This window comes from Fukomys damarensis, unplaced genomic scaffold (assembly GCF_012274545.1).
Source record: "Fukomys damarensis isolate Sample0158 unplaced genomic scaffold, DMR_v1.0_HiC HiC_scaffold_36, whole genome shotgun sequence".
Taxonomy (NCBI): domain Eukaryota; kingdom Metazoa; phylum Chordata; class Mammalia; order Rodentia; family Bathyergidae; genus Fukomys; species Fukomys damarensis.
This window is the reverse complement of record NW_022900948.1, coordinates 30680248-30705005: the sequence shown is the minus strand read 5'-3', so window position 1 is coordinate 30705005 and position 24758 is coordinate 30680248. Positions and strand designations below refer to the sequence as shown.

At 48.7% G+C, this 24758-nt stretch overlaps 1 protein-coding gene across 2 annotated transcripts in view; it reads right to left on the bottom strand.

The window, feature by feature from the left end:
• Positions 1–23382, bottom strand: part of Tmem268 (transmembrane protein 268) — a 32166-nt gene extending 8784 nt beyond the window's left edge. The window contains exons 1-9 of one of the 2 annotated variants that reach the window (XM_010639438.3): positions 23154–23374; positions 22806–22993; positions 18144–18253; positions 15801–15908; positions 14531–14680; positions 11161–11271; positions 9733–9813; positions 8621–8806; positions 2870–6174 (exon numbers count right to left, since the gene is read on the bottom strand). In XM_010639438.3, the coding sequence (XP_010637740.1) occupies positions 5995–6174; positions 8621–8806; positions 9733–9813; positions 11161–11271; positions 14531–14680; positions 15801–15908; positions 18144–18253; positions 22806–22914 (1035 nt within the window). In that variant the 5' untranslated portion in view covers positions 22915–22993; positions 23154–23374 and the 3' untranslated portion in view covers positions 2870–5994. Of the gene's footprint in view, positions 1–2869; positions 6175–8620; positions 8807–9732; positions 9814–11160; positions 11272–14530; positions 14681–15800; positions 15909–18143; positions 18254–22805; positions 22994–23153 lie in introns of those variants that run through there. The other variant, XM_010639439.3, reaches the window with a different exon arrangement.
• Between the last annotated feature and the right edge of the window lie 1376 nt (positions 23383–24758).

Here is a 24758-nt window from a genome sequence, read left to right as displayed (position 1 = left end):
AAAAAAAAAAAAAAAAAAAAAAAAAAAAAAGGATATCAGCTACCACCCCTCCTGTTCAACACAATACTCAAAACCAGAGTAATCAGGCAAGGGAAAGAATTAAAAAAGAGACATGTATAAGAAAGAAGTCAAATTATCACCATTTGCAGATGACATATCCTCTACATAGAAGGCCCAAAATATCCTACCAAAAGTCCTAGAATATCCAAATTCAGCAGTGTAGCAGGATCAAAATCAACACATAAAAAAATCAATACCATTCCTGTACACTAGTAATAAATTCAGTGAGAAAGAAATTAGGAAAATAATACCATTCATAATAACACAAAGAAAAATTAACTACTTAAGAATTAACCTAACCAAGGAAATGAAAGACCTCTACAGTGAAAACTACAGCAATTTGAAAAGGGAGATTGAAGAAAATGTCAGAAAATGGAAAGAAATCCCATGTTCCTGGATAGGCAGAACCAATATTGTCAAAATGGCCATACTTCCAAAACTGATATAAAAATTTAACATAATCCCAATCAAAATACCTACAGCATTCCTCACAGAGCTGGGGAAAATAATTCTAAAATTTGTATGGAACCAGAAGAGATCCAGAATGGCAAAAGGAATCCTGGGTAATAAGTGCAAAGCAAGAGACATCACAATACCTGACTTTAAATTATACTATAAAGGTACACTGATAAAAACAGCATGGTGTTGGCACAAAAGCAGACATGTAGCTCAGCAGAACAAAACACAGGACGTGGAAACAAGCCCAGACACATTCAGCTACCTGATCTTTGACAAAGGGGCCAAAAACATACACCTGAGTAAAGCTAACTTTAGCAAATGGTGCTGGGAAAACTGTCTATTGACATGCAGAAGCTTGAAGCTAGAATCATATACCTAACCCTGTAGTAAACTAAACCAAAATGGATCAAAGATCTAAATATTAAAACAGAAACATTTAACCCACTGGAAATAAAATAGGTAAAATTCTTGAAATCATAGGTGTAGGCAAGAACTTTCTGAACAGAACCTCAACTGCCCAAGAAATAATAGCAAGAGTTAACAAACGGGATTATAGCAAATTAAAGAGCCTCTGGACAGCAAAGCAAACAACTAAAAAAGTGAAGAAACAACCTACAGATTGGGACAACACTTTTGCCAGCTACATCTTAGACAGAAGCCTAATATCTGGATTACACAAAGAACTCAAGAGAAATGACATACTTCCCCCAAAATAAAAGACCCAATGAAAACATGGGGGAACTGCAATGAACAGACATTTCCTAGAAGAAATACAAACGCCCAATAAATACACGAAAAAAATGTTCAACTGGCTATCAGAGAAATGCAAATTAAAACAACGCTGACATGGGGTCTTAACTCCAGAAAGAATGGCTATCATCAAGAAATCAAATAATAATACACGCTGATGAGGCTACGGTGGAAAAGGAACCTTCCTCCATTACTGGTGGGAATTGTAAACCAGCACAACCATTATGGAAATCAGCATGGAGAGCCTCAGGAAATTAAAACAAGACATTCCACTTGACCCAGTGGTTCACCTTCTAGGTATCTTCCCAAAAGAGTTAAAGACATCAAATTACAGCAATATGCCTGTTTATAACAGCATGATTCACAATAGCTAAATCTTGGAAGCAGTCTATATGTCCATCAACAGACAAATAGCTAAAGAAAAGGTATTATCTATACATCATGGAATACTACTCAGTTATAAAGAAGGATAGAGACATTTGTAGGAAAACAGATGTACCTTGAAAACAATAATGTTAAATTCTTTATATATTCCAGTACAAGCTACAACATGGATGAACCCTAAAAACGTGCTATGTGCCAGGAGCCACACAAAAGGGTGACACTGTGGGACCGGACCCCATCTATATAGAACATCCAGAGTGGGAAAACCAGTGGCAGGAAAGTTCTTTAGTGGTCGCCAGGGAGGATGGGGAAGGGGCTGCTAATGGCTGTGGGGGTCTTCATCTTTTGCTTTTTGAAGAGTGGTGATGAAAATCTAGAATAGCAGTAAGTTATACATATAGTAAAAACCCCTGAACTGTACACTTTAAAATGGCAAATCTTATGGTATCTGAATTATATCTCCTTTTAAAAAAACTATATAATTAAAAGATGTGTCAGAAGTAAAAGAAGAAACCGATCTACAGAGTTGGGGGATTTCCTCCCTGGGTCCCTGATACAACAAAGAAGCCAAAATCAGTGCGGGTAGAGATTTGGACAGCATGATTAAAAACCTAGTTACGTGCCTACAGCTATATCTGGTTATGCACACCTGTAATCCCAACTGCTCAGTAGGCTGATGCAGGAGGATGGCAAACTCAAGATCAGCCTGGACAATTCAGCAAGACTCTGTCTCAAAATAAAAATACTAAGGGCTGGGGACATAGCTCGGAGCAAAGGCCTTGGGTTCAATTCCCAGTATAGAGGAAAAAAAAAGGGGGACCTGTGCTTACAGACACAGGCAGAAAACCACATCCAGCAGCTAAGATGAAGGGCTGCCACAGAGTAGCGCAGTGACTGCACACACATGCTTAGCATCAAAAGGTCCTTGGCTCCATCTCCAGCACTGCAAAAAATAAGTCTGACGTTTTTTTCATTTTGAAAATATTTTCTTTTCTATTTTATTTATCAGTACATAGTTGCAGTACAGACTGTCTGCATTCCTGGTGTGAAGTTGTACACGTACATAACACATCTTAATTCCTTTTTTCACCCTCTCCCTCCATCTCCTGACTCCCTCCCCATCTCTGAGAAAGATCTGTGTCTTTATCTCCTAGTAGCTAACTTTTACTTTACTATTTGTATTTGCAGTGTCTCATGTAAAAGAATCCACACAGTATTTAAGCTTGAGTGTCTGATTTATTTCACTTAACATTGTGGCCTCCAGATGCATCCACTTTCATACAAAAGACTCCAGTTCATCCTTCTTTACAGCAAGAGTAGTACTTTGTTGTGTAAAATGCCACTTTTTTTTTTTTTTGGTACCGGGTATCCAACTTGCGACTTTGCGAGGCAGGCAGCACAACCACTGAGCTACGTCCCCCGCCCTGCGTTTTCTTTATCCGTGCATGCGCTGATGGAATAACGACTGAATTCAAGACAAAACCGCTTGAGCCTTTGCTCTGGCCATAGCAGGAGCCGGCTGGGTGGTTTGTGCTTCACCACTTCCATCACTCCCCCTTGTCACCGCATCCCCTCAGGAGATGCAGAAATCGGGGTACAGGAGGTACAGAGAGGGGGAGCACCCAGCCCAAAGCTACCAGATTGCTCCTGACCTCCCTCTTTGCCATCACTCGGTATTAAACTCAATACTTTTCTAGAGATTTGACTAGAATCTTGATTCCTAGAGAAAAAGAAACTACAGGACTGGAGTAACTGGATCTGAGATGGACATCAACAGAAATAGACAGGCACCCACCATCTACAACAGTGAGGGCTTTATCTGTTTAATAGCAACAGTTTGTTGAACTATTATTCAAACTGGAAGTCTCAAGCAATGTGGACATTTTTACATCAATCTCCCCAACCTGCCTTCAGTCCCCTGAAGAAGGCCAAGACCGGTGCCAGGAAGCAGCAGGCCTTGGACTGGGATAACTAGGACTCTGGAACCCAAGCAGTGACAGCCTCCACTGCGGTGCCACATTGTTGCGCTGTCTCCAAAGCCACGGGGTCTCTGATGGATACAGCTGAGGACAGATTACACGCCTCAGACAGCTGATCTTCACAGCACCCTTGGGAAGCAGGTGGCGCACGGATCACAAGGATTTTATAAACGAGGACACTGAGGCACGCATGCAAAGAAAGACAGGTATGTTGTGGGCAAGCCCCGCCTGCCCCACACACCCGGGGTGGGGAGAACATCAGCAATTCTAAAGAGAGAAAAAACAGAAAAGAACACATCCAGGCCTCCATGAGCTGACCTCGAGATTGAAAAACTGCTGCTTTGTCATTTAACAAACGCATTTTTATTCTCTTATTATAGTTACAGGGATTTATGGTTGGGATGATAAATACAGGCTTCTACCAGGAACATTCTCATCAACATTTCCTCAGTGTCCTGAGGGCCTTCGTAAATAATTTCACTGAGGAAAGCTTCCCTGGAACTTGGCTGAGGGCGATGCCTGTAACAACCATTTCCAGGTGCTGCTCTGTGTACACGACCCCTCTTCTCTGGCACAAGGATGACGTCAGCTTTGCCTCACACAGAGCAAGATCTCTGCAGTGAGACATTTCAACTTCACCAGATCCACACTATAAAGGAGTAAACTGACACTCAGAGAGGGTAAGGGACTTGTCCAGGTTACACAGCTAGGAAGCAGAAAATCTGGGACAAGAATCCAGGTCTCCTGCTAGCTAAGCCAGTGTTCTATTCAACAGCACATAAGGCCCGTGGCAAGGAGGTGGCCTCTGCACGTAGGTAATGCTGCAACAGAAAGCAGCTTTCTAGCTTTCTGGAAATTACTAGAACTTTGGCCCTGGAAGGACCCTTAAGAATCATCCAATCCACCATCATGAAGATGGGCAAACTAAGGGCCAGCCAAAGAAAGCAACTTGCCAAAAGTTACACAGCTGAGAGTAGAAGAGCAAGACCAGAATGCAGGTCCATCCTAACCCAGGTCTCATCAGTCAGCTGGACATGGAGAGCAATGTGAGGACGCTACTATAAGGACAGCAAAGCAATCAGTCCATGGGGTTCTTCCCACTTAGCAGGGCTAGACCTCAGGGAGTTTACAATCTGGCTAGGAAAACAGGCATGGATGTGAAGAGGGAAACAGGACCAGTAACCAAAACATCAGTGCACATAGCAACAACTGTAACAAGAACTTAAGAGTTGGCAGTGAGCAGCAGGGCAGCTGTGCTGGAAGAATTCCTGAGGGAGGGATAAGGAAAGATGGGACTCAGGCATGAGTAAGAGTCCAACAGAGAGAAAAGAAGAAATGCGTCAGTTCAGGAAAGACTCGACAATCAAGAGGTCTTGCGGGAGACGATGGCAAAACTGTAGGTGAAGGTTGGGTCCTGGGGCTTGAAGCCTTCAGTGTCAGGCCATGGCTTTGTAACTCAGGCCTAGGAACTCCAGGTCGTCAAACTTTTGGGGGAGCAGAACCCCTGGAGGTCTCAGAGCTCTTCACAGAATTCCAGGAGCGACTGGAACAATGGGACAATGACCGATCATCGTGACAGGAAGATCAGTATCAGAAAACACACCTAGTGTTTTACATCTGCCGGAGAAAACCACAGCCAAAGCATCCGTGTCTTTGAAGGAACAGTCCTCAACTCAAACAGGATCGATCCAGCTGCTGCAAATACTCTTATTAGCGGTCTCCTCCTTGGTCTGCCACAGTCGCCCATCTTCCACACCTGTCTCTGGAGCCCGGGGCTGGCCTAAGAGCCCAGGCACCACTGCTGTTCACAAAATGTGGGGGAGAGCAGGCTAAGGAGGGGAGACATCCTGAGACTCTGCTTCTTTTCTGCAGACCGGAGAGAGGCAGTCCTACAACTTGCAAGGTCAGAGGCGAAGCCTAAACAGCAGTGCTTTCCCTGATCCTCAGCTTCCTCGTCTGATATGAAGGTGCTGGAGAGAGGAGACCAAACTTTGGATGCCAGACGGGCCCTGCCAGGCCACCTTCACGTGTCCTGGGCTCTGTGGGCAGTGAAAAGGGTGAGGGATTGACCTCTCCCTCCATGGCTGAAGCTCTATGCAGCACAGAAAGAGGATGCGGGTGGGACCAGCTCAACAACCATCAGCCTCAGCAAAGCCCAGTGGGCAGCACGGGATCCTGTTGAGACATTTCTGTGCAGGGTCCTGGCATGGGCACAACATCCCTGTGGCAGGTGTCATGACACCCTTGGGAGCACTCTCGGCCGCTCATCTCCTGGCCTGGAACTCGCCATGGGCCATCTCGAGCTCCAGGAACCTCCCCTACTTCTCAGTCTTGGAGGATGATAAAGACTTCTGTCCCTAGGTCACCTGTTCAGGAAATGGCAGCATCCCGGGCCCAGGATATGCGCTTCTATGAGCTGGCAAGGGCACGGAATGCTTGCAGAGTCCATGTGCCGGGTCCCCACTGCCTGAGGGAGCTGGGAGGTCACTAGAAGCCGGATGTAGTAGCCACCAAATACCGAGAGCAGCTGCTGCGCCATTTCCTGGAAGAGGCAGGGAAGCAGAGTGAGGCAACCAACATGAGGCACCTGGAGGACAGTGCAGCTTAGGCAGGAGAGACAGCATGCTGTCGTCCTGCCCCTGGCCCAGGACTGATGTCACTAAGAAGAACCAGGCTAGGCCAGCAGCTGGGGCTCTGGGAAGAACCCAGCCTAGTCTAGAAGCCCAGCTCTGCAACTCCATGGCTCTAAGCACATGCAACCTACTTCTTCAGACCCAAGTAGGGAAACTAAATGCTGCTTGGTAATAGCAGGGTGTGACTCAGTGGTAGAATAAGGGCTTCACATGCAAGAAGCCCTGGGTTCAATCCCCAGCACCACTAATAATATGCACAAAATGCTATGTAACCTCAAAGCACTACAGAAATTACCAGTGCCACACACACACACACACACTTTTTTCATTTTCAAACACAGAAGCTACTTGTGTTGGTAGAGTTAGTAATTATAAAAAAATTTAGAAGGCCAAGAGGAGCTGGTTGTGGTAGCACATGACTGTAATGCCAGCCCTCTGGGAGGCTGAGGCAGGAGGACCACAAGTTTGAGCCCAGCCAAGGCAACTAAACAACTTACTGAAACCCTGTCTCAAATATAGAAAAATACAAAGAGCTGGGGATGAAGCTCAGTGTACAGGCTCTGCTTCAATCCCCAGGAACACACACATACACACACACACACACACACACACACACACACACACAGCAAAGTGGGAGCTCCAGCTCATCCACTCTGCAGCTGGCCCTGAACAAGTCATTTCACACCCCCGCACCTGTCTTCACAGATGACCCCAGAAAACAGCAGCAGGCACCATACTGAGATGGGTGAAAATGGCAGAAGCAGAGCGATAGAAAGCACTAGTCCAATGCCTGGTGCTCAATAAGTCTCAATAACATCACCATTATTATCATGATTATCATTATTATTAGTATTCACAAAAACAGAAACTGGGCGTGATTCATAGGACTAGTTTTTGTTTTGAGCTGTCCTTTAAGTTCTAAAATATTGAAAATTTGAAATAGTCTACCACTCACTAATTCAGATTGGTCCCCTCACCAACTTAGTCTGAAATCAACAAGAAGAAGCAAAGAACTGTAGCAGGAACCAGCCTGCTAAGAGCCAGCAGGGCTGGCTTCTACCCTTGGCTTTGCCACATTCTCCCTCCATGTGTGGCTGAGGGCAAGGCAGCTGACCTCTTAGAACTTGATTTCACCCATCAAAGAAGGGACAGCCATCCACACCACAGACGGTTTGCTGAAGAATTTGATGCCAGGTGAAAATCTGTAAAAACCTATAACTATATCTTTCACAGGCATGGGACTCTGATGGAACAGGAGCGTCTGTCCGTGCCAAGCTGAGGGCAGTGACTGCGTTTGCCTCGCTAAAGGATAACGGTAGCTGCTTTAACAATATGCGCACATACTTGATATTCATAATGGGAAATTGTATGCCCATTGGTTTGAATGAATTTGGAAAAACAATTGAAAAGACCCACATCTAAGAGGCTACTATAAACCCAGACAAGCACGCCACAGTAAAATACATGACCTTATCAGTCTTTTCTGCTCTTTAAATAAAAAAGAAGGAAATGGGATGCAAGAGATTACTACATTCATCATTTTCTCTGTTAAACAGTTCTATTGGCAGCCCTCCCTCTCCCCAGCAGTGCAAACAAGGCAATTCTGGGCTAGTTTGGACATTAGATCTCCAAGGCTGTTGGCAGAAAAGAAAATACAAGTGACCTCTTCAATTCCAAGCCACTCCTTGCTGCTCAACTCCATGACGGAGGGTCTGCCCTCATGGCTTAAAGAATGCAGCATGAGCAGCAAAACACATTATCAGATTTCTGGTTTACCAGCAATTAATGAGACCCAACAGGCAGCTAGAGTGGACAGAAGGACTAGAATTCAAGAGAATTCTAAGAATCATATCAGAGCTAAATATCTAATTGCTACTTAATTCTACAGATGAATGGATGGCTGGACAGACGGCTGATCAGTTGATTGGTAAATTGATTTTAAGATCAAATGAGTCATCATTACTGGTGAAGTGAGCTATAAACCATCAAAGTAGCTATCCATTGTAACTATCAAAAAAGAATACCTAAACCGGGCGTGGTGGTGCACGCCTGTAATCCCAGCACTTGGGAAGCTGAGGCAGGAGGATCATTGAGTTTGAGACCAGCCTGGGCTACATAGTGAGTTCCAGGTCAGTGAGACCCTGTCTCAAAAAAAAAAAAAAAAAACTAAGATATTTTAGAATGCAACAAAAATCCTAAAATAAAATAATTTCTATAAACTACTTGTAAAAGCGTTGAGGTGAACAAAAAGAAGATTGAAAGTATGATCTGTAAGATCCAGATGGTCTCCACTACCTCAGAGAAACCATGAACACAGACGTCTGGGCAGCTGCCACACGCAGAAGGACCCATTACCTGCGGCTCAGCCTCGGGCACAAGCTGGAACAGCTCAGTCTGCAGGACTGGCCTCTCCTGAGGACTGGTCTCTCTGCTGGGCAGGAGAGGAGCATCCTCCAGGTCTCCAGGTCCCTCCGGCACTGCGGGGCTCACCCCTGTCTCTATGACAACACACAGCTGGCTCAGTCTGCTTCTCAGCAAGGACTGCAAAGGAAACAGAAGGGCATAAGTGTGTCCTACACTGGACAGGACTGGGAGGTGTATGACTCTGAGCTGCAGATGCAGAGGAAGGTAGCTCCAGATACCGACTTCAGCAAAACCTCAGAAGCATCTGAAATGGACCCATATCACTGGGGCACATTATTCCCTACAAGAGCTTCCAAAGGTCCATAAGAGCTTCTGAAGGAATTTTCCTTCTAGGCTCTCAGTAACTAAGTCAGCTAAGCAGCCTTCGATTTTTTTCAATGACCTTTTAAAGGTTTGGTTTTTTTTTTACTATGAAAATTTCTAAACAGATACAGCCTAGCTGGCAGCTACCCATCATCCTGCTTCAACTATTGCCACCTCACGGCCACTCGTTTCTTCTCTACCTTCTGAATAAACGTCAGAAAGGCACTTTGAACACCAGGCACAATGGCACATGCCTCTAGTCCCAGCTGCTTTAGAGTCTGACGCAGGAAGATCCTAAATTTGAGGCCAGCCTGGGCAACTTAGCAAGCCCTTGTCTCAAAGTAAAAAGAGCCAGGAACGTAGCTCAGCAGTAGACCAACTGTGAGCCCTGGGTTCAATCTATAGGACCTCAAAAATAAAGATTCTCTGGACATGTGAATATTGTCTAATACGTTATACTTTTGGATCTGCCAGAGTTTATCACTAGTGCAAAAATTACAAGCTCACTGCAAGAACTGTAGAAGGTGTTATTAGATAAAAAGCAGAATAATAACAGTCCCTAGATAGAGCAACCACTGGTTCCTAGATAGAGCATTCTTTCCTCCAAGTAACTTTTCTTAACACTTGGCCAAGAAGCGATGCAACTCTTTCTTAGATATTTTTCCAACATCACGGTAATGCAACTTATACCAACTGGCCTGATTTATCCTGCTGTCCTTTTTTCACTTATGATATCTTACCTCTTGGTTAGTTTTCATTTCTTGAACACAGTCGGACAGAAACTGCACGCAGTTCTCCAGGTTGAAATAGACAAACCAGAGCTATGGAAAGAAGCAGCAGCCAGGGCCAGAGGCTCAGCACCAGCCCAGCCTCAACCTCCCCATCCACGTCCATCCTTCCCCTCTTTCCCTCCCAGGAGCCCGCCCTTCTCGGGATGGCTCCATATGTCCTTCTGTCTGGCAGGAACTGGCCACTCTGCTCTCTCCCAGAGCTCCACACTAAACCCAGGTCATCTGTGCAGAAAACGGCTTTGTGTGCAAATTTAGAAGATGTTCAACCCAGCTGGGCAGTGGAGATACATGCCTGTAGTCCCAGCTCTCTGGGACGTTGAGGCAGGAGGATCACACGTTTGATCCCAGCCTGGGCAACTCAGCAACTTAGCAACGTCTTATCTCAAAATAAAAAATTAAAAAGGGCTGGATGCAGATCAGTGTGAAGGTCCTAGGTTCAATCCCTAGAACCACCAAAAGAAAAGTCCACTACCATACAAATGGCCAAAATGGTCCCATGTCCCACCCATCACTGGACAGACTCCAGGACACATGGAGTCCAGACAGACTCCAAATATCTGGATATCATGCATCCCCCTTGGGCGGGGTGGGGGGCACCATCTCCATCCTCAGTGGCCAGGGTATCTGTCAGAAGCCCAAACACACAAATGAGCGAAGCCCTTCAAAAGCGACACCTCCCGGGCCCGAGGCAATAGACTTGGGTGTTCTTAGGGCTGGGGATTTAGCGCAGTGGTTCTGCTGCTTGTTTCCCAAGTATAAAATCTGGAGTTCCGTCCCGATACCAAAAGAAAAAGACTTGGGTGCTCTTCCAGGAAAGAAATCTTCATCCCACCCTTACCTTCCCTCTGCCTCAACTGAACAGCCCCTGGGAGGCCAGGTTAAATTCAGCCAGACTGAGGCCCTCCGTGTTTACACATCATGGCCCTGGGGACGCCACACATCAACACTGAAGTTCTGCAGGACAGTGACGTCCCTGGTCTTACACCTTCGCCCCACTGACACCTCCTCTTCCCAATGCCTGATCCACAAGACTCAAGGTCCTGTCCCTCTTGCCAGCTGTCTCTCCCACTGTCTGCTCCCCATCCCCAGGGCAAGATTTTTTTCAAATGACCTTTGAAAGGCCTTTTACTAGGAAGATTTCCAGACGGGCCCCCTGCAGGGCACCTCGATATCTTCAGTGCCCATCAGCGGGCTCAGCACAGAAAAGGCATCCCAAGGAAAAAGCACAGGAGCAGGGAGGTGGAGGGGGATTCTGACAGCCTTCCCATCCGCAGACTCCTGGACGCGTGGTGTGGAGGGAAAATGCAAGACCACCTGTCGTCAGGGACCCAGCCCAAATGTGGGTCATCAGGGATAGGTGGCTTCCAGACACAGTACCTGGATCACACTCTGGCAGCCTTCCACAGTGTCTGTCACCCCCAGCAGCACCCGGTGTCTCAGGAGGGTTCTGTTGGCAGCTGCCAGCCTTAGATCCGTGTTAGTGTTGGCCTGTAAGACAAAAGTCACGCTGCCAAGGAACTCCTGGGCCACATACTGTCCCACCCTCTAGACGGTATGCAGCAACCCTTCCATTTCCCCCACTGTGGTAAACTCAGTACTATCAGACAGCCTTGGACGAAGCCCAGCTCTGTGTTTCCTGGCTGCGTGGTCCTGACCAAGGTATGTCCATCTCTAGCCTTGTCCCCAGTTGTAGAGTAAGAACAAAGAGTGCCCCTGCCCCCGGGACTGAGATTTCACTGGATCGTGTATGGAGTACTTGATCCAGAGCTGGAACACAGTTGGGGTACAACAGACGTTTGTGGGAGTTGGGGGAACAGATGGGGCTGTGCCCCCACAGTAAAGGAAGTACGCACTCTGTCTATAAAGGGCCTAGTTTATAGTCTGCTGCAGCACAGCACCTGTCCTCAGAAGGGCTGTTTCCTTCTGTTCCCACCCACACCAACCTCTGCCGTGTGTACAGCAGACAGAGGAGACGCCAAGGAGGCCAGGGAGTGGGAGAGCGAAGGTGTCCCAACCCAAAGGGCTGGTTTGGGGAAGAAACCATAGGGTGGGCAGCCTTCAGGTACAGTTAGAAAACAACCCATCAAGGGGAAGGGTTCTCCCAAGGGACAAGACCCACAAAGGGAGGGTTCCGAGGCCTCTTCCATAGTCACAGAAATGGGACAGTCAACAGTGCCACGCAATGGAGGAGACCAAGGGTGCTGACCATGCGCCTCCCAGGCAAGCAACCCCACCTGTCAAGGAACTGTCCCCTGGCCCCAGAGCACAAGCATGCAGATGAAAACTCTACTAAGAATTTTCTAATTGGCCAACCTAACTCCATTTTACACATTGGCCTAACCCATTTTTTGTTTTTATGACACAGATTTAGTGTGCCCTGAATATTCCAGGAAAGCCACTCTTATGAAATTGGCTAAATTCTGTCTTAAGGGTGCTCACCCTTTCAGAAACCCATTCAACAACAGTACGAGTCCTGACCCTGCCTCCTAGCACCCTCTAACCTCTCTGCCTCCCACAGTGGAGATGCTAACGCCTCTACCTAACAGGTGACATGGATGAAGCCAGCTAATCCACACAGGAGATGCAGCAGCCCGGGCACTCAGCACATGTCACACAGGCTGTCACCATGATGGCAGAACTGGGCTAAAAACACTGTATTTGCCACTGTGCCACACCCTCCACAAACAAATATTTTTAGGACCTTCCCTAGCAGTGTAACCTGTAGGGGACACCGGCAGAGTCTCACCAACTTACACAAACCCTTTGATCGGGAGAAAGAGTGCTTGCTAAGGGTCTCAGAGCCCAGTACTGCACAGTGTAGGCACAGGAGCTTCTCAAGTCGCTGCAAAGACAGCGTCAGTGTGCTAAGCAAAATAATGGTCCCAAGGACACCCCAGGCCTATTCCCTGGACCTGTGACTGTGTTGTAAAACATGCATAAAGTGGTAGATAGAATTAACGCTGCGACTCACTGACCTCAAAATAGGAAGATTACCTCAGACTTTGCAGCTGCCATAATGTATACACAGGGTCCTTAAAAGTACAGAGCAGGGCATGATGGCACAGGCCTGTCCTCCCATCCCTCTGGGAGGCTGAGGCAGAAGGACTCCAAATTCAAGCCCAATCTGGACAATCTAGTGTATTATGGAGACCTTGCCTCAAAATGAAAACCAGTACTCCAAAAAAAAAAAAAGTGGCTAGGACACACATGTGAAAATACCGAATAGTTTCTCTGGTGTGAGAAACTAAAAGTGTAAATAAGGCTCAAAATGTGTAATTGATAATGTGAAAAAGGAAGAAAAGGTCTAAAGGGGTAGGAAACATGAGAGGGGTAGGGGAAAGGAAAGAGTGAAAACAAAGTCTTTGTAAACAGGGAGAGATGGAGGGGTTGAAGGGAGGGCAAGAGAATGGGGAAAAAATAAGAACCAAGATACGTCATATAAGGGTGCAAGATCCCAGCAATGAATGTAACTCTACTGTGTACCTAACATGTGCCGATAATCTTAATGAAAAAAAAAAATTGGAAGAGAGGCAGAAGAATCAGAGCTGGAGAGGTAGGTGTGAAAAACACTCAGGAAGGAGGAAGGGCAACAAGCCAAGGAATGCAGGCACAGGAGCCGCCAGAGGCCGAGATGCAGCTTCTCCCCACGGCCTGCAGAAAGAACACAGCCCTGCCTACACCTCAATACCAGCACAAGGAGGGGGACCCAGGAGACTCTTAGCCACACGAAAGGGAGGTGTTAAACTTGTGTGGTTTTAAGCCACTGCGTTTACGCTATCATGTTACAGCAGCTTCTAAAGTCAGCTGGGATTAAATGAGGCAAGGCTGTCAGAAGCACCAGGTCGGCACCCCACGCCCTCCTCCACTCCCCACCCCTCACTTGCCCATCCCTCTGCCCAGTCACAAGGGAGAACAGCACACATCTGCTCTCCCAACCTAACCTTCAATGGCTTATAGGACTATCGTGAGACCCAGGGAGAGGTGTGTCAAAGGCTCAGCTAACCGAAGTGCTATGGGTGCCCTCCTTGCACACTGTCTTTCTTTTTTTGTTTTTCTGAGACAGGGTCTCACTATGTAGTTGAGACTGACCTGGAATTCACTATGTAGTCCAGGCTGGTATCAAACTCACAGTGATCCTCCTGCCTCAGCCTCCCGAGTGCTGAGATTACAGGTGTGCGCCACCATGCCCAGCCTGCACACTGTCTCTTGAAACAGCTTGCTTCCAGAGGAAACAACCCACAGGACGCTGGGTGTGGTGGTGCACATCTGTAATCCCAGCATGCTGGAGGCTGAGGCAGAATAGCAGTGAATTTGAGACCCACCTGAGCTACACTGTGAGACACTGTCTCAAAAAAATAAATAAGTAAAAATCAATTCATAGGGATTAGGTACAAGAAAAACAAAAAAGACTTCTCTGTTGCTCCTGGGACATGAGGCAGTGGCTTTGCCACACCATGGGCTGCCACCAGGACAGGATGTATTGCCACGGCCTCCAAAGCAACAGGGCCAACAGAACATGGACTGAAACTTCTAAAACTGTGAGTCAAACACAAAGCCTTTCTAAGAGATTGAGATGCAAAGAGAGAGAAATTTAATCATGCACATGATTTGACTTAAGTCTCTAGGCACATGGATTGGGCTGAATTTTGATGGTTGGAGGAATTCTTTGAGGCAAGCAAGAGGATCGGTATTGTAGGCCCCCACGGCCCTTCCCCGGTAGCATGGCAGGAGCCCCTGGACATCTCACCTTCCTCTGGTGCCTCTCAAAGACAAGCACCAGTGTCAGCGTCAGGCTCACTGCAGCCAGGGTCACCAGAAGCACGCCCACCCAGTGGTGGCCCAGGGCAAACAGCTGGCTGGTGGAGTAGATATTGGCCCAAACCACGACATAGAAGACCTGCAAGGAGCCGGGAGAGAACAGTCAGGAACATTAGCTGCATTCAAAGGGACACCCTGTGGACAACAGCCCACCAGCCTCCTGGTCCCAACAGGTCACAGCACCAAGAGGCCTACGCAACACTGTGTCTGTGGGCATGAGTCAAGTTCTCGGTTTATAATATAAGCAGAAGTTGAGGCCAGGGCTTAGAAGCTACTCCTAATCCTTCTTTCTAAAAAAAAAAGGGTAAGGGTCTCTGGAATCAACATGTTGCTCCTTCACTTGTCACGCAGCCTTCACAAGCCACGACACCTCCCTAGCCTCAGTTTCCTCACGGAGCTGTTACAAGCGTTCCCGAGGTAACCCAATGTCACAACCCAACACTTACTGGGGACTGAGCAATGCTCTTTCTGCCTGCGACTTGTCCCCAGCAGTGAGAGTTGGGGCCAGCTGTGCCGTGTGACCACCAACACACCAAGCAGCAGCGACTCACTGTGGCTAAGGGCACAGGGGAGGAGCCGGACTGCCTGGGCTCCAACACTAACACTGCCAGGCATGCATGCACTTTTGTGTGCACATACACGTACAAGTGTCTTCCCCGGGGGTGACCAAAAATGCAGTGAATGCTGCTGCTAAGTGCCCTCCAACAGGAACCAGGCTTGTAAAAAATGTGACAGTGCGTCCTCATCCACCTTATCCGCTGAACCTAGCACCATGCAAGCTCTGGCTCTTCCTCAAAGTCAAAATGACCATCCGTGGAAACGGTCTGAATGAGTTCCCGACACTTTCAGAACTGCTTCAGAAAATGGGATAAGTGTGTACCAAAGCTAGGAGATACTGAGGGGGATTAAAGGCAGTGTGTTTTTTAATGTAATCATTTTTTTAGTTTAACCACTCAACATATTTTTTGATCAGACCATGCATACACATTCTTGATTCCCACCCTTTATGCAGGGACCTGGTGACCACATTCTCCCACAGACTTCCTCCCACACCAAATCCTGGTCCATGTAGCATTGCTCCTTCTCAGGCAGCTGGGCCACCAGCCCCCAGTCTTTTATCCCCAATCCTTGGGCACAGTGCTGCATTCAGCAGTGCAATGGGACCAGGGCAGGTCAGCGTGCAGCCCCTTCCTCCTTACCACAGCGAAGGCCAGCCGCATGGGCCTGGAGTTGTAGATGATGTATCTCCTCACTTGTGGCTCCAACAGGGTGCTCTCAGCCAGGCTCCTGTACTGGTCGGCAGGGAGCTGCACGACCAGCCAAGGGAAAGGGATCCATCAGCCACGGGAGAACCACCCCCAGCACCCTCCAGCCAGCAAGCACATCATGCCCAGCTCCTGCGACGGTCCCATGGAAGCGAGGTTAGGCACACCCAGGGTGGAAATCCCAGGAACGGCATCGCACAGAAGGGACAACCTGGGATGCAGGAGGACATCTGCAGATGGTCTCTGTACCCTGAGATCAGCACCGTGTAGCAAGCACAGGGCAGCCGGATGGTTAAGGCACAGGCCCTGCAGTCAGATGGCCCTGAGCCCAAACTCTGGCTATGCTGCTTACAAGTATGTGCCGTGCGACCTAAAGCAAGTTTTCCCCTTCTCCACACATCAGTGTCCTCCTCTATAAAATGGGGGGCGGGGGTGTTGGATTTGGGTACATACAAAATAAATTCATACATAAACACTGCTTGGCACAGTGCTGGCTGCATGGTGAACCCAGGACAGGCAGTGCTACCACCCATGTGGCAAAAAGGGGCATCTATTGATACAGTCTGAAGCACCTATTCATCTTTCCGCTCCAAACCTCAAAGGCCCCAGGAAAGCAGACGAGGAACACAGACTGAGAATTAACAGACCTAAGATTTTATTTAGTAAGATAGAGCTGGGCATGGAGGTAATCCAAGCACTTGGGAGGCTGTAGCAGGATGATTTCCATGAATTCAAGGCCAGCCTAAGGTACACAGTGAGGCTTTATCTCAAAAATAAATAAGTAAAGGAACATGGTAGAACAGCATACTTGTTCACAGGCAGGCAAACCTAATCTGAAAACAGCTGCTTAAGGGAAATGCTCTTTTGCACAAAGGCAGAAAGGAAAGAGAAAGGGAAAAGCCAGCTGTGCTCATAGCACTGTGCATCTGGAAAACGTTCTTTTCATGGTGACAAAAATGTTATAAGCAAAAATGCAGCTCAGTTTTAAAGAAGGAGCCTGGGCAGGGCGGCACACATCTGTAACCCGACACTCTGGGAGGCTGAGGCAGGAGGATCACAAGTTCGAGACCAGCCTGAGAAACTTAGTGATTCAGTGAGATGCTGTCTCAAAATTTAAAAAAATAAACAAATAAAAAGTGCCAAAGATGTATTCAGGGACAAGGCCCTAGGTTCAGTCCCATGTACTGAAAACAAAAAAAGCTGCAAATTCTCAAATCTTCAGGCCAAAATGAGAAGTGTTTCCACAATGACCAATTGCCCTTGGCTTACACAGGGAAAGCTTCACCATGCCAGGGCTTTAGGAAGAGAGGAGACCACACCTAGGTCATCTCACACCAACAGAAAGAACTATGATTCTCAGGGCACGGTACATTCACACGTAATGCCAGCACTCAGGAAGCTGAGGCAGGAGGATTGCTGTGAGTTCAAGGACAGCCTGGGCTACATGGTGAGTCCAAGGCCAGCATGAACTACACATGAAGACCCTGTCTCCAAACAAAAAAGAATTATGACTCACTCATAAGCACTTGCTATGTTCCAAGGACAGTCCCTCGAGCATTACCTATTCAATCCTAACAGCAACTCCACGTAATAGGTCCTAACAACACTGTCCTCACTTGCAGGTGATGAGACAGAGGCTCAGGAAGGGCAACTCAACCTGCTCAAAGTCAAACTGAGCCTGCACTGGGATGCAAGGGTATGTGAAGTGTGGGCCTGGTTTCCCTGCACGGGAAGGAACTGGATTGTGAGGTGCTGAATTCAAGAGCGATGTCCTTTGCAAATGCAGACTGCAAGTCCCTCTCCTGAATGTCCCTCCTCCTGCCCCCCAGCACGCTCCTATTTATTCTTCAAGACTTCACAGCAAGCCCGCTCCTCTGTGAGGCGTTCATAACCACTCACCTGCAAGCAATTTTATCATTTTCTCCTGGAAATGTCTTCAATACCCTGCACACTCCTCCACTGTGGCGTTTATGTCATGCTGTCCTGATTTATCCAACACGTGTCCATTCCCCGCTGGGCTCTGTGAGCAGCAGGAACGTGGGCACTGTGTCCCGTTCACCTCTACACCGATCAGGCAGCTAAGCATCTGGCAGAGTGGGCAGCCCAAAGCACACAGGTGCTAAGTGGATGAACTGGGAAGTCAGGGCAGCTCGAGCACGCGCAAGCACAAAGGGCTCAGGAAACGTCTGAGTAACTGGATGGCTGGAAGGAGGGATGGACGAAGGGATGGATGGGTGGTCAGGTAGATAGCAGAAACTCCATGAAAGCAGCACTCACCTGAATGCCCCAGGCCTGCAGCTGCTCTTCTGCGGCTCCCAGGTCAAAGGAGATGGGTGCACAGGTATTGTCAACTCGGAGGACTGAGAGGACCTGGCCATTGTGCAGCTCTGAAAGCAGACCAGAGTTTCAGCTGGTGGAGTGGGAGCCACTCTGGATGGCGACGCCATTCCTCAAGCTACGAAGACCTTCTTGGGACAAGGGGGCACATAATGGTTGTCCTTGGGTCCCTAAGGACAGAATTTGACTAGGAAGCCCCAAGGAGGTAGAACTGAGGCAGCGCAAGAAGGCTCCTTGGATACAGTGTGAGACCTAGAAGAACTTCCGAAGACTGGAAACTTCCCCACAAGAATGGCAGTAGTGAGTTTCCCATCGCAAGGGACGTGGCAACAGAGGCTGAATCCCTAACTGCACCAAGGGCCTGCTACAGCAGACATTTATTCAAGCACTACAAAAGAAGTGCGACTTCTTAACTTAAATTCCCAGTAGCTTCCGAGTCTGAGACAACTAGTTATGGTATAGCAGTGGCTTCCCAAGATGTCCACACCCCACTCTCTAGAGCCGGAGGATATGCTGCCTTCCATGGCAATGGGGAACTAAGGGTGCACAAAGCAGGAAGGTCACAGAACAGCACATCCTAGATCACCCAGGTGGACCCAGTATCGCCCCAGGGGAAGAGAGGTGGAAGCAGAGTCAGGGGGAGATGTGACTGGCAAGAAAGGCCCAGAAAGATGCACTGCTGCCGGCTTTGACCAGGGAAGAAGGGAGCACAAGCCAAGGAATGCAGGCAGCCTCTGGGAGCTAGGAAAGGACAGAAAAATGAGTTCCCAACAGAGCCTCTAATAAGAAGCACAGACCCGCCGACTCCCTGATGTCAGCTCAGTGAGACCCATGTCAGACTTCTGATCTGAGAACTGCAAAGAAATACACTGGTGGTTTTTAGCCACTACGGGAGCCAAACTGCTGGTCATTTTGTTACAGCGACAACTGCAAACTAATACACTGACCCGCCCTGTCGTAACAGAATGGACCACAAACTGGGTAAATCATGCACCACAGAAGTTTATTTGGCCCATAGTTCTACATGCATGAAATCTAAAATTAAAGTGTCAGCATCTGGTGAGGGCCTCGGGGCCACATCACAACACAGCAGAAGGACAAGTGAGCATGTGCCAGAGAGAGGAAAACTGGGCTGAATGCGACCTTTTTAATCAGCCACCGCTCCTGGGATAAATAACCCACTCCACACTGATGACGTCACTCCACCCCAGGGGCGGGGCCGTCCTCACCTCTTCAAGGCCCCACCTCGACACTCAGACGGTAGCCATGGAGCTCCTGCCTGAGTGTGGGAGGGGACACTCGAAACACCCCCAGTACACCTTCAGCACACATAACACCTGAGGTCCCTCAAAAACACAGCCAGGCTGGTCACGAGAGCTACCAAGACACTCGCCTACGGTGGAGAGGAGGCCGGCTGGAGAGAGAGGCCTGGGATGAAATCCCGAGCCCCTCTCCTGCTTCAGCCCCTGGACCAAAACATCGGGCTCTCCTCCCCTCACGTCCGAGTCTGAGTGAGCCATGGTCAGCAGACACAGAGTCCTGGGTGTCCCAGCCCCCAGACACCAGGACCCCAGCACTGGGCACGCATGGCTGAGGATGCATGCTCAGCGGCATCTGTGGCCACTGCCTGCATAATGAGACGGAATGAACCATAAACAGATTCCCTGCTGGCCCAAAGCTCCTGTCTCTTCAGCCAAGCTCCAGTCGCACTGGACACTCAAATCCAAGTGACTGGCTCCACCTCCCCGGGGTCCCTGGCCCTCCAAACACAATCCTTCCCCTGCCTTACTCAGTCCATCCCTGAGCCCTGCTATCCGGGCCAGCGATGGCCAACTCCACACAGCTGCTAGTCCTCAAGGCTCCCTTCACCTCTTCAGTAGGTTTCTCCACACCTGCTCTTTCTCCTACAATGCATTCCCACATAGCAGCCACAGCACAAATCATAAGACACCAATCCCTCAAGGAAAACTTTCTCTAGCTCCTCTGAGCTCTGCTGACAAAAACCATTCTTACGATGCTAAAAGGAGACTGAGCTTTCTGCCAGATTTCCCTTGAGCCACACCCATCGCTTTTGCCTCTTGAACATATATTGTTCTCTCCCACCCCAGGACCTTTTGCATGTGCTTTCCCTCTCCCTAGAACACTTCCACATAGCTTCATCTGGTTAAATCCTGCACATGATTTACATAGTAGCTCACTGATCACTTTTCCCAGGGAACCCTCAGCGACATTCTCAACTCTTAGAAGATCAAATCCTACAACCTACCCACAACTGCCTACTCTTCTCCTTCACAGGCATCAGAGATGAATACGTACGCATGCAATTATTCCATTATATACATATGCAATGCCTTGGTTAAGGCATCTTCCTTCCCCATCAGACTACACACTTTCATATTGGACAGTTCATCACTGAATCCCCAGAGCTGGCTTCAGTGTGTACCACACATGTCTGACGCATAAATAAATTAATACGAAAGGCCTTGGCTCCTCAGTCCTGATAGGATTTTTGTTTGGTTGGTTTGGTATTTTGAGACAAGGTCTCGCTATGTAATCCAGGCTGGCCTCGAAGTCATCCAGGCTGGCCTCGATCTCACGACCTACCAATCTCAGTCACCTGAAGGCTAGAATTACAGGCGTGTGCCATGACACTGGCTGGTGGGGTTCTTTACAGGTTCCATAAAATTCAAACTTCTGCATCTTGTCAAAAGGAACTGTATATTTTCCCGCTCTCTCTCCTTTCCCCCATCTCTTTTTGGGAGGGATGACGGATGTGGAGAAAGCACAGCCAGACAGCCTTGGGCTGTGCAATCATAGCCCAGCCTGTCCCTAATGCTTTAAACTTGAAGAAGTGATTTAAATCCCTGGCTGCCTGCTCCCTTAGAGGTCACTCACAGCCCCTGCAGAAGATATTACCAATCATCCGTAAGATCCTAAAACGGGTGCCGAATTACTGGCCCCGCTGTCCTCACAATTTAAAAGCAAGCTGGTGAGGACCCAAAAGTTATGAGACCAGCATGGACTTATTTGCATTTGATTTTTTTACCATCCCATACCGCTCCAGAAAGGATCAAAAGTGGCATCATAAAAATAAAATATAAAAAGATAAAGATGAAATTCCAGAACACACAAGTAAAGAAGCCTGGACAACAGGAAAATAAAGGCAGATAACAAGAACAGGTCCTGGGCCTGGGAGCCTAACTCTGCACAAGGCCCGGGGCCAAAGCTTCACCCCAACTTCACTGACTCCACCGAGACCCCTCACATGGAAATGGGGTGCTGTCTCGGCCTGGCTCCTGCTGCACCGCACAGAGCGAAGCCCCACAGGGGTCTGGTCTCCTCTGCCCAGCAGGTGTTTGCCAGAACACTGTGTTTTTGTTCACCTTTCAAATCAAGAGCTCTGGATTCTCAGCAACACTATTTCTCCTCTGTTCTTTAAAAGGAGACTAACAAGTCCTCCACACAGAAACAGTTGTTTTTACACCTGGGTTAAGAAAAGCTACCAAAGGAAAATACAGGAGTGTGCCCACACATCTATGTAGGCAGCACAGCACGATTTCCTACAAAGGAGCAGGAACCGGCTTGCCAAAAATCAGTAGAGCAGAGGCTTTGAAGTCCAGAGGTAAACCACTTCACTCCCTTCCGTCCCACTGCTGGATGTGTGTGTACAAACTGCTCTCCTCTAGGTAACCAGACACTTTCCTGAGGACACCCCACAATTCAGTGCTGCCTCCCCCTGCCTATACCAGGCACTGTTCATTCATTCATATAGTCAACAAAATACTTGCTCAGCATCTGAGCTGCTGCTGCAGATACACAGGCAGGCACAGCACGGCACAGCACCCCTGCCCTCCTGAAGCTTACATTCTGTATTTTAATGGTGCTGGGATGTAATCTATGGACTCCCAAATGCTAGGCAACTACTTTACAACTAAGCTGTGTCCCTAGCCCTGAAACTTACATTCTAGTTGGGGGACCAGAGAGTCAACATTTATTACACAGACAACTATTTCCAGGCCATAGTAAGTACTTTTGGCAGAAATAGGAATGTCAGAGGGTCTTGACTTAATTGAGACATCGAAGTTCCCCACAGAAGGAATATTTGAACAGGACTCAGAAGGATGAAGAGAAATTAAACAAAGGAAATACAGTGGGCAAAACATACTAGGCAGAAGAAACAGCATATACAAAAGCCCTGTGGCCGAACAGCAGGCAAACAACAGAGGAAGGGCAGGAGCCACTGAGGCAGGCCTTACAACATGGTGAATGACAGATTTTCACGCTAAGCCCAAAGGGAGACACTGAACTGAAAGAAACATGGCTGGATGTGCATTTGAGAAACATCTCTCCCGCTGCCATGGAGAGAGAGAGGAGGAATGACGGCCAGCCAGGAAGCACAAGCCAAGCACAGGGTGATGATGGAAGGCAGGGACACAGAGAACCAGGGAGAAATGGAAGAAAGTGGCCCAGAAGTGATTCTGAAGCCCCCCACCCTCATCTAAAGGCCTCTTTATGCCCCTCCTCTGCCCCCAAGCATGCAACTGGAGTCCAGGACAGCGCGAGACACAGAGGGAAAGGGAGAAAGAAAGGCCATGACCGTACCTTGTCCCCACCTCGGAGGGCTCCCCCCAGGCAGGGCACTCCAACCAGGGGTGGCGGTGGGCAGCGGGCTGGCTGCCCCGCCAGGGTCCATCTGCGGCTCACAGGCCATGGCAGAGAGCCAGGCGGATTCTATTTCTCCTTCCTGGAGTTGTGGTTCATGCTGGAGTGGCCAGCTCGGCTCCACTGCCCTTCAGAAAACAACACAAAAAGGAACTTCAGGGCCTGGGCAGGCTGGGCTTCCTAGAGCTGAGGCCAGAGTCACAAAAGGCCAAGGTCTTTGCGCTGACTTTGGTTTTTGTGGCCAGGCTGAGGAAATTACTTAGAGGGAGAAGGAGAGGAGGAACTAACCTGCCCAGGCCTCAACTGAGAACTTCCCTTCTGGACTTAGATCTTCTCTAGGTCAGCGACGCCAGAGACTCACAGGTCCCTCAAAGGCTGACCAGGTCCCACCCCCAGAGCTCTGGGGCTTCAGTTCCCTTTCTGAGGATGCCCCAGGTACCCAGGCAGGAGACAGGCATAGATATTACAGGAACCTTGTTTACCCACAAGATCTCAAGAAGCTTCCCACAGACACTGCAAACTACACAAGAAAAACATCAGAGGGTGGGAAACATAAATTAGGAAAAAAATGACTACCATGAAAAACAAAAATACCCAGACAGTCAGGCAATCAGGCTCCCTAGCCACCTAGCTGAGATGGTGGGAGTTTATGTTTAAGAATAATGGACTCCAGAGTCCAATCCCAGCCCCATTACTAGTTATGGAAACTTAGGTACGCGGTTTAACCTCAGAGCTCCACCTCTTCAAATCAAAGAACATTCCTCACAAGGACTCTGCGAAAAATGCGTACAACTACATACAAAGGACTCAGAGCAAGGCCAGGGGTCGGAAGGGGCGTCCTTCCTTATTTTTACTGAAACCAGAGATAAAATCTGAAGTCCTTGCTCCACCCTCCACACCGGGGATGCGCATCGGCTGGGAAAGATGGGCTCACAGAAAATTACCAGAAAGACAAGGACCAGACAAGGCCATAAGAAGGAGCACCCAGGGGCGGTAGACAGGTTCTGCCGCTTCCTTAGAGAAGAGGAGGCTTCTGAGCTTGACAAAGACGTAAGAGAAGCCAGTGCCAAGAAATCACAAGGTTCAGATCAAAAGCCAAGATGGGCTCATCGGGACAGCTGGGACTGTGCCCGGGGTCCCCCCTTTGTCTATGCACCCACCTTGCAGCCAGCCCCTCCTCCAATCCAAAGGAGGCAGGTGATAGGAGGGGCGATGGCAAGACCCCAAGGGCAGCTATCACCCTCTACTTGTCCAGGGCCCATCCTGCTCAGCCTACTCCAGCGCTGCAGCGGCACAGAGAGAGCGCCAGACCCCAGTGTACAAACAGGCAAAGCAGAGCGCAGAGCGGAGTCCTGAAACTCCCGCCACTAACTGGGTCCAGTCCAAACTTCCGAGCTCCTCTGGGGAGTCTGCGCTTTAACCCAACCTCCCAGTCCTCCGCCTCCCTACACAGGCTCAACTCCCCAGAGGTTTTCCACTGACTCTGGCTCCCCAGCCTCCCAGGCAACTATGTGCCTGCCTGAGATTCCTCATAGGAAAAGAGAAACTACAGTCTTCCTGCCCAGCCTGGCTCCCTTTTGCTTTTTAAACTGGTAATCCAACAAGAGATCATAAGAGGACCTGTCACCAAAGTTTGCGGTGGAAAAACCTACAGAGACAAAGAGTCCAACACCCCATCCTACAGATGTGCACATTAAGGGCCAAAACACAAAGTGAACTACTCAAGATCAAGGCGCCACCAGAGCGAGCCAGAACTGAAACCCCGGCTCCCGAGGGTAGAGGTGTCCCACTGGCTCTTGCCTCAGTCTCCACCACCCCCACACCCGGTCTTGTGCAGGTCGGCTGCCTGGGACAGGGGAGGAGCGGTCTCCTTCACCCCGGAAATCGCCCCCG